The 14545-nt window shown below is 38.1% G+C and overlaps 1 protein-coding gene across 1 annotated transcript; it reads right to left on the bottom strand.

The window, feature by feature from the left end:
• Positions 1-59: 59 nt before the first annotated feature.
• LOC103462232 (adhesion G protein-coupled receptor G3) lies at positions 60-13666 on the bottom strand. The gene is made up of 12 exons (XM_008404890.3): positions 13511-13666; positions 13238-13298; positions 12442-12526; positions 8328-8453; positions 7977-8135; positions 7857-7899; positions 7682-7770; positions 7166-7284; positions 1765-2045; positions 1501-1597; positions 1087-1406; positions 60-997 (listed from the first exon to the last, which is right to left on the bottom strand). The coding sequence occupies exons 1-12, from the start codon at positions 13563-13565 to the stop codon at positions 882-884; spliced, it is 1551 nt and encodes a 516-aa protein (XP_008403112.2). The 5' UTR covers positions 13566-13666; the 3' UTR covers positions 60-881.
• Between the last annotated feature and the right edge of the window lie 879 nt (positions 13667-14545).

Genomic DNA, 14545 nt, shown 5'->3' with positions numbered 1-14545 from the left:
CATCAAATGTCTTTATTGCTAATCAGTGTCTGACATAAAAGAAAACCCAACACAACCACTGACGTTCAGCCAGGACCTAGACCGGCTACAAATCATTTTAATAATTAAAACATGACAATTAAATCTGATTTAATTGATGATCTTGTTACTAAACATAAGTTTGATAAAAACTTTGTGACAATAATGCATTTACTAATGTTTGGAAGCATGATTCAACTGAGTGACAAGGCTGTTAGTTTCACCAGCAGATGTCATTAGTGAGTGATGAATGAAGCATCGAGTAATGAACCTTTTTGCAAAGCAAAGGGTTGAAAGCTTCATTGCTTCATGAATCTTCATTTGCCCATCACTAGTTCAGGGAACATAAAAAGACCAATAACTGGGAGGCCCAGAGTACAATGTAAAGCTAAGACTCAGGCATCAGATTATTGGCAATCGGCTCCTTATCAGCTCTGGTTGATGTAGCTGAGAATTTGCAGGTGCATGTAATTAGCTTAGCAGGTTCCCTGTTAAGCAGAAATCTCCTGGCTCCCTCTGGTGGATGGTTGTATGAACTGAACAAACAGCAACACAGAAGCCAAACCACAGCTGTCCTAACAGTTTGACTGGGCTTTTCAGGTAAAGTGAAAAACTTTGGATGAACATAGACATTGACATATTTTTGTATTTCCTGATATATTTAATAGACATAAAATCTGAACAATAAATACATGCAAAGAACATAACATTTGTGGAGCACTATCTTTTTAAAGACATCTTATAGAAAAGTCTAACATTAGCAAAAAGACTCATTGTTTGTAAAATTATAAAGAATACAAAAGAGATCCAATAGACAGCCAACACCTAATATAGGTGCTGTTTATACAGCAACAATCAGTGATTCAGTTATTGAAGCTGGTTGTCATCATTTTCTGGGTGGAAGGATCTCGGACTGAAGAGTTGTTTTCTGATCGAGACTTGCATGATAAAGCCACTGACCACAGGAACATAAATAGACCTGAACAGACAAAAGATCCAGTAAATCATTCAGGTGAATCAACACCTATCAATGGATACCAATATTTAGTGTCGCATATACTGACTGACCTTGCAGAGAGTTAAAGATGGTGAACAAGTAGATTCCAGCTAAGGTAACATAGGTGAGGCTGGCTAGTCCCCATGGCAACCCCAGTACACAGCTGAGGCCGAGAACTGTGGCACCGTCCTTCCATAACCTGGACTCATTCTCCTTGCTCATCTTCTTCCAGTCACTGGACTCACGGTCTCCTCTGCCACGTCGTAACTCCCGCATTTTAAACACCACCAACAACAGCATGCAGGAATTATACAGCACCACCAGGCAAAGAAAAGCCACAGTGATGTACATGACCAACTTTGTCTGAGGGAAGCCACTGTTCATCCAGCATCTGTTCATCAAGAAGTAACCAACAGAGACTGTGGTCATTAAGGAATTTCATTGACTGACTTGGTTGCACATCTTAACTCATGGAAATGTCTTACATTTCTGATTTTTGGTTGTTGGAATCCCTCATTTCCAGAGAGTATCTGCCATAGACACCTAAAGGCCCACAAATTACCGCAACAAGGGTAGGAAAGCCTGATGAGAAAACAAGAAGGACAAATCACAGGTATCGTTAGAATCAAGGTCAAAAACAAAACCTAATCTAGTCACTGTTTAGAGGTTAATCTAAACAGTGACTATACAAATTTGATAATTTTTTGTAGCAATTAGCTTCACGCTCCCAACCAGAGTCCCAAACTCACCCCATCCCACCAGGCAGAGTTTGAGCAAGTATCTTCTGACGTAGATGTTAAAGACTCGGATGAGGAGAAGGTAAAGGTGGAATCCTTCCAGGGCCAACCAGGTGATTGTGGCCAGCAAAGACCAGTGCAGGAAGAGACCCAGACCTCCACAAACCCAGTTGTACTTGTTCTCATCTAGCAGAAAAGTCCAGAAACTGCTGCTCAGGAAGCCGAGGTGGAGGCACAACAACGCCCCCGTTAGCTGCATGTGGATGTTGAGGGCCTTCTCTGAACGTCGTCGACTAAGGAAGACACGACAGAAAAGCATTGTTTGCTTTTTTCTTATAAAGGATATTTTTGGGTCTAGTGGCCTTTATTTGCTAGTGACTAGACAGAAAAGTGCGTTGTGATAAAGTGATAAGACATGTAGCCTGTGATGTCTGTGTAGAGGACTGAGGCCTTCATACATGGAGGCTTTACGTATCTGTGCACCCAGAAATGTGTTGTTAGTTTTATAATGCAGATGCAAAGAATATTTGCCAACTCTGACATTTCCTGCATGACTACAGTTCACCTTGATGTCTTGCTGTGCAATGCAACAAAACAAATGATTGGAGTTGGTCAATTACTCATGATTCAGGGAGTAAACCTTTAAAGTTTTATCTAGAACATCCTTTGAAGTCCCAAGAAGAGTTCTCTGAACCAAACACCACAGTAACCTGTGACAATTGACTGGGTCATTTCCATGTATTCCACAGTTTTTGACCCAAAGATGTTGCAAATCTTCTTGTGAGTCTCCAGGACTCCCACAATTTCTCTGAACTCCTGCCATATTTCTGTTGGCACTCAAACTAAACAAAAAATGAAACCAGTCATTTGAGGAATTTTTGTTTTGTTCCAGCAGTAGGTGGGCTCTTCTGTGGTGATTTAAGTGAATTGTTCTAGAGTTCTTTAGTAATTTTCTTTTGAAAGATTTTTAGTTTATCTACAGTAGATTTTTCTCTTGGTGCCTTTAGTTAGTCTATGTCCTTATTGATTATACCAGGAGGCTGAAGCTAACAGCTAATTCAACAAGTGCCAAGACTAAAGCAATCTCAAAACATCAAGTTTGTGTGAATGTTACTTTGACTTTTTAAATTATTGTGATGTTGACATTTGGTGCTCAGTTCCAAATAAGGTGATTATTATTTACCAAGGAAATTGTGAAAGGAGATTGTTCAATGTGACTCATCTTCCTGTGAGAAATAGATTTTGAGAACAGAGAGTGTAAAGTATTTTGGTGTTGTGAGAATGACCCACTGACAGTAAAGGTCTAAAATTATTAGACAGTTTAAAGTAAAGCATATTTTCTTGATTTTTACATTGCCTATCTCTATCAGTCACTTTAGATCTACTGTGTCTTTCTTCAAGTGTGAGATCCCTCTTATGATTCAAAGACTCCATAAAAATATGAGAAAAACCCAATCAGAACCCAGTGGAGGGAAGTAACGAAGTACAAGTACTTAAGTACAGTAACGAAGTACAAGTACTTCGTTACTGTACTTAAGTACAATTTTCGTGTATCTGTACTTTACTTAAGTAGATTTAATAATTTCTTTCTACTTTTACTCCACTACATTTTACAGTAAGTATCTGTACTTTCTACATTTCTACAAAACTGTCTCGTTACTCGTTACATCCAAGTCGCGTTGCTCTATTTTTTAGTTAAAATGTGAAGTTCAGGGACTTAAGGTGGCGCCGTAAAATCCAAGCAATAACGTGACTTAGTGTCTGTTGTCACCCATCGCCTCCCCCTTTACTCGCACGCGGGGCTCTAGACATGCGCAGTGGTTTCCTCTGAGCGGGAGAAGATGTCTGTCTAATCGTCAGTAATATAATAGCGCTGCATAAATCATATGGCGACATGTAAAATCAGCAGCGCTTCGCTTTCACAGACGGTGGAACTTCGTCCAACTTTTAGCGTCACTTGGAAGGAAAGCTTAAAGAAAGGTAAGATCTTTGGACGTGATGCTAGCTAAGTTAGCTGTACAGAGAGACATATGTTGCATCTGTGATGAAAAAAAGTTGTCACTCATGTGCTGAATTATTGTGTGGAGGTGTTGACTGAGGTGTCACATTTATGGGACAACGCTGTGACCAAAGTGCAATATAGTAGAGTAATATGTCATTTAAGAACGATCCGATTCTTCTGGACGGATATTTACTGATTAAATTCACATCAGCTTTAATATCTAGGTATTTTATGGGAATGTGGATCTTTCAGATCGATTGAGAAGCAATTTTGATAGGTAAAACTTTATTTTTTTGTGTCACGTAGCGCGGGGTGCTGGTCTTGGTCTTGGGTTAGGTGGTCTTGACTACAACTCTGCTACATGACTGCTTGGTTCCATGTCCTCCCCCATCCACCTTCTTTCCATCCCCTTATATAGACTAGTGTCTATATAATGACACTAGTCTAGTGTCATTCTAGACTAGTCTAGAATGACTTGTGTCATTCTAGAAATGACACTAGTGGCAAAAAAAGTGAAGTTCATGTTATGTTAGGACAGGAGACCAGATGTTTCCATCCCTGAAATTATAATGCATAGAATCACATATCTAAGTCTAAACTATGTTACAGAGTAAAGACAATAAAAACATGCTTTATCTGTGGCATTGTTCATTAAAATGGCACATTTCTAATGTATTAAAATTAAATACGATCGGTACACTTAATGATAACAGCGATTAGGTATTATTTAGCAAGTACTTTTACTTTTAATACTTAAGCATTTTTAAAAGCCAGTACTTTTTTACTTTTACTTAAGTACAAATGTTAAAGTGGTAATTTTACTTTTGCTTGAGTACATTTTTGTCTGTGTATTTGTACTTTTACTTAAGTACATTTTTTGAGTACTTTTTCCACCACTGTCAGAACCTCATGATTGTGTGCGACAAACGTCTCCTATAATACAAGAATAACTCTGCCTCTACACAACAAATGCTGCAATGGGTGTTACAATCTGTGGCTAGTGTTTGTTTTTTTAAGCTGAAAGAACATATAAGACACACGTAGTTTCTCATCCATCACTGCTAATCGATTTCCAGTGCTGACCTTGATCTGAACAGCATAAAATTGTATAAAGATCACATATCTGATCAAATGTATGTTCTTTTTATAACATCCATCATATTTGTTTGACATCCACCAGACATGTCTGTGCAAAGGAACATTTGCAACCACATACGCATGCTCTGTGTCACAAAGTAAACTGCTAAGTGGGAAACAGTGTTCACATGGAACTATTTTGTATATAACGTCATGTTGAGATTTGCAAGGATGCACAACATCTAGGCTGCCTCTCTGTGGCTGCTCTGGTGGAGGAGATACGAGGTTAGGCACCTAACTAGCTCATCAAAACTTGCTACTGAAAGACGTCTGTCAATCTGAATGCTAGTATCCATTCAGATTGCGGGAAATGAAGGAATTCAGATCACACTAAAAATAGATTAGACAATCATTTTCTTCTGCTCTACAATAATCCCATTGAATTTGTGTCTGTAATAGTTTCTGAAACTGAATAGTCGGTACTTGTATAGTGCTTTATCAGGTCTGAAGGGCTTCATGCTATAATCAGTCAATAACCCATTCATACATACATTCACACACTGACAGTAGTGAGCTGCCCTGGTACAGAATAATGTTCAGCTGCCAAAACAAGAGACTGAATGACCAACAGCAGCAGAAAAGCAGGTTAAGTGTCTTGTCCAAGGACACAATTAAAGTGAGACAACACACTTTTCTACCAGTACAAAGATGTCCTTCAGCATCCTCGTAACTGATTTGGTGGTATGCTCAAGGTTACTGTCCATTTAAAAAGCCCATTTATGCCAAGTCTTTTAAGTTGCGAGACGTTTCAATATTCCCTCTGAATGTTTTTTTTTTTTTTTTTTGAGTAATGGCTTCTTTTTTGTAGTGTGGTTTTACAGCTTTTTCAGCACAGGATGTGCGTCTCTCTGGGTAAAAACGCTATCATCTTCAACCAATCTCTGGACCTTATTTGTTTTGGTTTTGTGGTTGATTTGAACACTCGCGTCCTCTCCTCTCCTCTCCTCTCCTCTCCTCTCCTCTCCTCTCCTCTCCTCTCCTCTCCTCTCCTCTCCTCTCCTCTCCTCTCCTCTCCTCTCCTCTCCTCTCCTCTCCTCTCCTCTCCTCTCCTCTCCTCTCCTCTCCTCTCCTCTCCTCTCCTCTCCTCTCCTCTCCTCTCCTCTCCTCTCCTCTCCTCTCCTCTCCTCTCCTCTCCTCTCCTCTCCTCTCCTCTCCTCTCCGGGTCACAGGACTAATAACAGAACACTATGATGGCTGAGGGCTTTCATGACATTCATACTTGTACATAATTGGTTGTGGTATGTGGCACTTCCACCCATGAAAACCACTTGTGGAGGTTCACAATTCTCATAATCAGCCTTATTATTACCGAGTTTGTGCAACACAAAGAATTTAACTTCAGTTCCACATTACTCCCACTTTAGACATTTTAAATATTAAATATAAGAAGAGTAATAAAGTTTTTCTTTGTAAATAAATATGAATATTGGAATATTCTCCATCCTTGTTCTTTTCAATGTTAACAAAAAAAATCCAAAGGCCATCTGCCATTTTGCCAGATCAGAATTTACTCACCTGACCACTTGGTGCAGCAAATGCGTAAATATTTTCAACTTTAATAATAATAATGTTATTATTAAATAATAATAAAAAAATTATCTGAGTATCTTCTCTGACCAGGACACTTAACTAAATGCTATCCGGTAGCTGACATTTGAAGAGTTGTGGAAAAGACTCTTTGTCTGGTGCAGCACCTTCTGCTAAAAGTGAGGGATTTCAGAATAACAGAAACTTCTTGATCATAGAGTCTTTTTGTCTTCTGATGTCTTCAGTTGGAGAAATATCCTCCGATTTGAAAACTTTGGCTAAAGTGGTGCTTGTAATTCCAGTCTTCAGGGTGGAGGAAGAGCAGGGCTTCAGCTTCCAGATCAACATAAAAACATCTATAAGTTTGATTACGCATAAGCAGGTATGCAATTCAAGTTGGTGTGCATTCAGGCCACAGCAGGGGAATCATTCATAATTCAATTGTTTGATTTTAATGTTCATATGTAGTTACTGGGGCCATAGCTAGTCGTCACTGTGGAAAAGCAGCTACGTGTATTCATCTGCTTGATTTGGATTCTCTGTTCAGTTTGTTGAATAAAGAAACCCATTGAAAATTAAATGCCACTGAATATTTCATTATTATCAATTTAAAAGTTAATGTGTAAAGACAGATTATGACAAGATTTATTTTTTTAATCCCGTCAAGTCAAAAAATTGGACAGTCTTATAATACAAACTATGTCAATCCCATTAATAAAAAAAGTTCAAGAAAAAGTAAAAACTTACTGCAGACCAACAAAGATGAACATGCTGATGAAAGCAAAGAAGGCAGAGAGCGCTGATCCAACGTAGGTGATGTAGCTGAGAGCCTCAGCATGATCCTCATCCACCTTCACGTCTGGATTCTATACAGAAAAAATAAAGTTTATCTGAAATGCATTTCATACCAATCCTGAGGAGACATTTTGTTTGCTGTTTCTGCCTTTCACCTCAGATATGCTAAGCTATTCACAGCTAAATCTGATCAGTGTGTTTAATCAGTGCAGGAACTGCAGCAAATGTTTTTCAAACACTTGGGGCAGAATGTAAATGCAAAGGGATTTTCCAGATATGTCTTTGATAAAGATTTGAAAACCATCGAAGATACTGCTGTCAATTTACAATTGTGCACTAGTTTATGTTTTGGCCTGTTGTGAAAGAATCCCCTAAAAATATTTAAGTTTTAGGTTAATATGACAAAATGTTAATAGTTTTAGAAGACACTACATGGACTAGATTATGTGACAGAAAAACATAATTTACCACAAGCACAGCAAAAAAGCTCAGATGGTTGCAGCTGCAGATAAATTTATCTTCAGTTTTAGTGGTATTGCAGCCATCAGTGCTCCACACTAATGAAAGCAGAAAAACAAACATGTAAGTCCTGACTTGATGCTTTCATTTAAGAGTAGAAAAATTGTTTGCATCCATATTGCACCTGTTTCATCCTCGTTCCAAAACACACATGTTCCATTTTTCTCCTGAAACATAGAAAGGGAATCAAAATGAATGAAAATTCTTGTTTTTTAAGTGTTTGTCATTGTATTTATTTAGTTACCTTCTCCTGGTGGTAAAAGATTAACTGGACTGGCTCGATAAGATCGCTGACTGGCTGGCTTCCAACTTTCACAAACAGAACCAGCCCTCCTAAAACAGTTTCCTCGACTCTGACAGTCGGCTGGGGAATTATGATTCTTCCTCTTGTCCGAGGAGTTTGCTGCAACAAGGAGACATAATTGAACTCTTTTAAAACTAGTATTCCTCTCAAAACGGCTTCTACAGTCTCTGTTGTGTACTATAAAAAAATTCACAATGGAAATTAATGCAAATGAGCCTGAAGGAAAGAGCCACCTGGACTTCCAGCTTAATGTGTAAAGAACATTACACTTGTTTGTTCAGAGAATCACACCTGAAAGAATCTGCTGTTGATCACCGAGGAAACCACCTGGACGGTTTCCTCTGACTGTGTTCTAATTCTCTGAAGAGCTGATGATGGGATTCGAACCTCGTGATTGGATGTGGGGCTCACTTCAGCCTTAAAACCAGAAGGATTTTATTCAGTTAAAACCAGTTATGTTTCACAACATGTCCTGTAAATGTAATCTAATGATTTACTATGTCCTAGTTCAATTAAACTTTGAACACAGTTTATAAACATAAACACAGGACACACATTAATCCTGTAAATGTCAAAAGATTAATTTAGTTTATTAATTCAATTCAACAAGAGAAACTTGTATTTTGAAGAGCCAACACGGTTATACAGTTGAAATGAAATGATTTACACCAAATAAAAAGATACACATTTTTGTCTGTGAACTCTGTCCAAAGTTAACACTCTTGTTTTAGATCTTCTCTTTAAATAATGAGGGAAAACCAAGACGATGATGTCATGGCTTTGGTAACCTCTGATAGCTTAACTGACACATTTGAGTTAATTGGACTGCTTACTTTTAACACAACAGGAAAGTCAAAGGAAATCACCCAAGATTTCATGAAGAGACGTGTGAAGCTGCACAAGTCTGGTTCATCAATTTCCAGATAGTTGAAGATGCTGCATTCACCTGATTAAACAATTCTGAGCAAAAATAGTCATGATGTGAATATCCAACCATCATCACACTCAGGAAGGAAATTGGTTCTGCGTTCCAGAGATGACCATGTTTTGTCCAAAATCTGTAGCTTAACTCCAGAACAAAAGTCCAGGACCTTGTGAAGATTCTGACTGAAGCTGATATGACAGAGACTACATGAGCTGAATGGCCACTCAACAAGGAGGAAGCCATTACTCCAGAAGAAACACAAAAAGAGCAGATTGCGGGTTGTAAATTCCCACAAGAACAAATGACTGAACTTTTAGAGACATGTCCTGTAGTCTGATGAAACTAAGGTGGAACTGTTTGGCTGTAATGACCATCGTTACATTTGGAGGGAAAAGGTGAACACATGATATTATGGTGCTGCTTTGCTGCAGGAGGAACTGGTTCACTTCATAAAATATGAAGATGAAAGAGGATTATGTGGAAACACTGAAGAAACATTGAAAGATATCAACCATGAAGTTAAAGTTGACCACAGATTGATTTTCCAAATGGACAGTAACCCTCAGCATTCAGCCAAAGTGTTTAGAAAGTCGCTTCAGGTCAACAGGGTCAGTGTTTTGGCTTGGCCATGATAGAGCTCTGATGTCAATCCTTGAGAGAATTTGTAGGTAGATCTGAAGAGGTGTGTGCTACCACAGCGACCGGACTGTGTTCCAGCCTCTCTATCTGGAATGGACCAGAACTCCAGCAAGCTACAGAGAGAAGCTTGGAAACCCAAAACTGTTGACCGAAGTCATAAAGCTTAAAGGCAATGTTAACAAATACTGAGGAAATTAATGAATACGTTTTTGTATTTTGAAGAAGCTAAAAAATAATTCCCTGACATAATTCTCAATATAGGGGTTTTTAGGAAATGGAAATAATTTTGCTTCCTAACTGACCAAAAAGAAAAGAATCAAGGAGTGGCTTGAGTTAACTTCAGACAGAGAGATGAAAATGTGTCTTTTTTTAGTATATGTAAATGTCTGGTCTCTACTGAGGTCAAAAGGTCATTTTATAGAGATTGCGTACACAGAGTAACATATTTCAAGCTTTTATTTATTTAAAATGAAAATGTGTGTTTCTATGCAATCAATACTTGGTTGCATGAATTATTTCATCAATGCTCCTTGGCATAGAGGCGACCAGTCTGTGGCATTCTGCAGGTTGGTATGACGCTTTCAGGTCATCTGCCTTGTTGGGTTTTGGTGTCTCTTGTTCCCCTTCCAGCAATAGATTTTCTATAGGGGAGTTTGCTGACCAATGACAAACAGAAACACCATGGTTACTGAACCAACTTTAGGTAAGTTTGGCAGTGTAGGCAGGAGCCAAGTCCTACTGGAAGCATGAAAAGCTCTAAAGGTTCCTGGTAGATGACTGCATTGACTGTGGACTTCAGAAAAGCCAGTGGACCAAAACCAGAAATGACATTGTAACATGGATTCTCTGCCTTTTCAGGTTTCCTCCAGTCTCTGAGACCAAATGAAATGCAGAATTTACTTTAATCTGAAAACAGAACTCTGAACCATTGCTCAACTGTCCAGCTCCTTTTCTCCTCAGCTCAGGTTGAAGAGAAGAGGAGCTGAATGTGTCAAGCCCATTCATTGTATGGTACATTTTCAGTTCATGTTTAGTATTAGTCTAAGCATGAACCGTTTAGACAACTTTCCTGTTGTGATGGCTCTTCTGAATTTCACTTGACAATTCTCAAGGCTGCGGCCCTCTCTGTTGTTGGTGTAGTTTTTTTATACCATGCTTTTTTGTTCCAGTTAATTTTCTGTTAGTATTCTTGGACAAAATACTCTGAATAACCAGCTTCTTCAGCAATGACCGTTTGTAACTTCCCTTCCATGTGAAATCTGTCTGTCTGTTTATTAGCTGGTGAGATTCCAATAATTACCTTTTTCACAGTATTCCAATTTTCTGGGACACTGAATTTTAGGGTTTGTAAGCCAAAGGTATTCCTTTTTGGTAAATTAGTGATTTGTAAAGCAGTATTTAGCTTAGTTTTTTCTTTTTTGCAATGATAATTAATCAAGATAAAGTTAATCTTAATCTGAATAATTATCAAAATAACAAGTAACAAAGACATTGAATACATCCCTGTGTGTGATTATTTTCCACAATATATGAGTTTAAATTTTGAGGTAACTGGCATGAAATGTTGCACTTTTACACAACATTTTAATTTTATTTAGATATACTAGTATATGTCTTTTTATTTGGTGTATGTAAAATTCTGGTTTCAGCTGTATGTTTTCTTTTCATGCATATTCTGTTCATTTTGATGATTATGACTTACATCTCATGGAAACCCATCGTTCAGTTTCTCAGAACATTGGACATTTACAGAAATGTTGTGACCTTCATAATCATGAGGAAGACCTCTGACTGGACACTTTCAGTAGACGGTCACTGACACCAACCATAAAGACATGGTTGGTGTCAGTGACCACAGCTGAACATGCTCTGTCTCCTTCCATGTTAATGGAAAAGAAAAAAAGGTTCACAAGGAAGGAAGGAAATAGGAGTTTGGCAAAGACTCACAGGACATCGAGTGATTCTGGAGTCAGGAGTTTAAAAGTCACCGTATACACCGATTTATCCAAGACATGGGCTACAACATTCAGTTTGTTAAACACCAGGACTAGAGACAACACTGATACCTCTGATGAGAAGAACAAAGAACTGGAATGTTGCTCACTGGTCCAAACTCCTCTTTTCATGTGAAAGTAAAGTTTTCAATGAGGAAATCAAAGTCACAGAGTCTGGGACGACTGTCACAAATAGGAGTGTAACATCTTCGTCATCTGATGGTGGTGGTCCACTGATTTTGATCAAGTTCAAAGTCATCTGGCAGGATGTTTTAGAGCATCCCTTGCTTCTCTGTGCTGATGATGGTTATGGAGATGCTGATTTAATTTTTCAGCAGGATTTATCACCTGCCCACACTACCAAATGTACCAAAGAACCATTATGGTGACCAGAATACTGGCCTTACCAGAGCCCAATACAGTCTATGGGGTTCTGTCAAGAGGAAGATGAGACACTAGACCCAACAATGAAGACGAGTTGAAAACAACATGGGCTTCCTTAACACCTCAGCAGAACCAGAGGTTGATCACTTCCATGCAATACTTGGAACAGTGTATGGTACAGTGATTGTACTGTATGGTACAATCACATACTTTGAGGTTGACCACCACTAAAACCAACAATCAAACCAACCAATAAACGGCAATAAAAAACTTTTTTATTGGTTAGAATTATCTTAAACATTGGGGGCTTTGTTAGCTGTAAGCCCTAATCATTAAAATGAACTGAAATAAATGCTTAAAATGTGTTTATTCCCCTAAAAAAAACTAAACAACAAAACAAAAAACAATCAATTCTCATGTGTTGATGCTTCCCAGATAAAAGTTTTACCTCTGATCACCTCACCTGTTCTGATGAGATCTTGTCGACATTAACAAACCCATGGGAACGACCAATTGGTTTGCACGTCGTAATATTATTGTCATAGCACCTACCAGGAGATGTTTCAAAAAAGGCACATATTTACAACAATATTTAAGGAATGCGGGGGACATTTTGCAAATTCGACTTTTTTGAGCTCTACATCATGTTATAATGTTATTCCCCTAATTAAAAACATACCCAGAATATTGCCTTAATTATTTCATGCATGTTTGAGGAATCCTTTAATCTCCCATAGCAACCATTTGGGGTTGCCTGAACACCTGCTCATACAACACACAACCTCTTTACCCAAAGCTCAGTCCCCAGCCGAGCTTCCAGACAGCTCCAGACCCTCCCCCACACAGCTCCATTAGACTAGCTGTAGCAACAATTAGCAAACACCGGGTGGAACTGCACATCTGCTGAGCTCATTATAAGAGCTACTTCTCAGTGAATCAATGGTAAAAAACGTTGATAGTGGAGCTATGTAATGACTTCCTGAAGGCAGACTGTTGGAAAGAGCAGGATTTTCGTAAAGAGACAGAGGCCCAATGTCAAGGCATCAAATTGCCAAGTAATTTCGTTTTTAAGTTATGTTTGATGTGTACAACATTTTATAACAACTAAAGGTAACAAAGTTACTTGATTATGCTATGAAATGAAAAATAAATAATATCCCCCATTTAATTTATTAAAGAGAAAAGGAAAAAACTGTTAGGACGCAAGAGTAGGAGCTTAAAATCAACCCCATAACAATGAAATCAGCAGCATCATTTACCTTTGCCACGTTACAGGATTTTGGTTTATGCAATCCTCGATAATATGGTTAGGGTTACAGTCTGTAAAATGAACACAGAATGTAAAGAAATCAGAACTTTTAACAGCAAACAAAAATGAGAACTGAATAAGCCAGAGGTTCGAGAAAAACCTGACTAACAATTTGAATATCACTCAGACAATAAAATATGTTTTCCAACAGGAACCACTAAGCCTGGATGGATACATTAACAACTAAACTGATGTTCACAGTACAAAACCCCAGAATACTCACTAGCTCTGGTCGTAGGGAAGCAGAGTGTTAGGAGATAAAGAATAATCCACTTCATGTTGGACTTTCTCAAACAGATACTGATCACTGACCGAGGCGCCGTGTTGCTCTGGTGGTTGAGGGTTGCTTGTTGCAGCAAACAGTTTCACATCTAGTTTGATCACATGCTGAGAGAGAGGTGGCAGACAGGAGGAAGTGATTCATAATAGTTGTGCCATTTGAGTGGACTAATAATGTAGTTAGGCTTATGTTTATCGAGTTCTTTTTATTAACATAAAAGCAAACAAAAACAAAACAAAACAGTGGTTTGCCAAGGAGCTCTGAGATTGATCAAATGGATTATCAGAGAAATAATACCATTTTAATTTTGATGAAATCCCCAAACTTATGCAAATGCTGCCAGAAGCAAGAACCAAGTCATACTGGTGAAGAAATGCTGACAGAAGAAGCAAAACTCAGACACGAATCAGATAAAGGAGTTTAAATTTAGTGGTTTTGCTTGTACTAAGCAGGGAGTGACAACACTTGAAAGGAAAAAAATATATATTCAGTTGTACACTTTAATAGCTAATATTAAAGTGTAACTGAGGTTAATAAAGGTTTCACTCAGCTGCTGAGCTGTCAGGTTTTTGTGATACATGTGACAATAAATGTTGATAAAAATTATTCTGCCTTTAGTTTGGAATTTGTCTGGAAAACAAACATATTTGTTGGAGAGAAAAATATGAAAAATAAAAAGATGATTCATTTTTTAACATATGTTGGTTTGGATAGCCTTTTTTACTCTTCGTGAATGAAGGTTTGGGCCCCAACAGTGAACTCTGTCTAAATAAACTCTATGGCTATTTAAAGATGTTCTTGTGAAGCTCTGCGAGAGTTTTAAGACTCTAGTTGTTTAAAGATGAATACATATTTACCACAAACTTTACAAGTTAGATGTCAGTTCCTAATCTACATAAAATTTCAAAAATAATTTCATTATCGTTGTTGAAATTGGCTGTAACTTAAGACGATTCTTCATTAAGGCATCCTGTGGCT

This window comes from Poecilia reticulata, chromosome 3, assembly GCF_904066995.2.
Source record: "Poecilia reticulata chromosome 3, P_reticulata-male-v2, whole genome shotgun sequence".
NCBI classification, from domain to species: Eukaryota; Metazoa; Chordata; class Actinopteri; order Cyprinodontiformes; family Poeciliidae; genus Poecilia; species Poecilia reticulata.
Note: the sequence above shows the minus strand (reverse complement) of the source record. Positions and strands in the feature narration are given on the sequence as shown.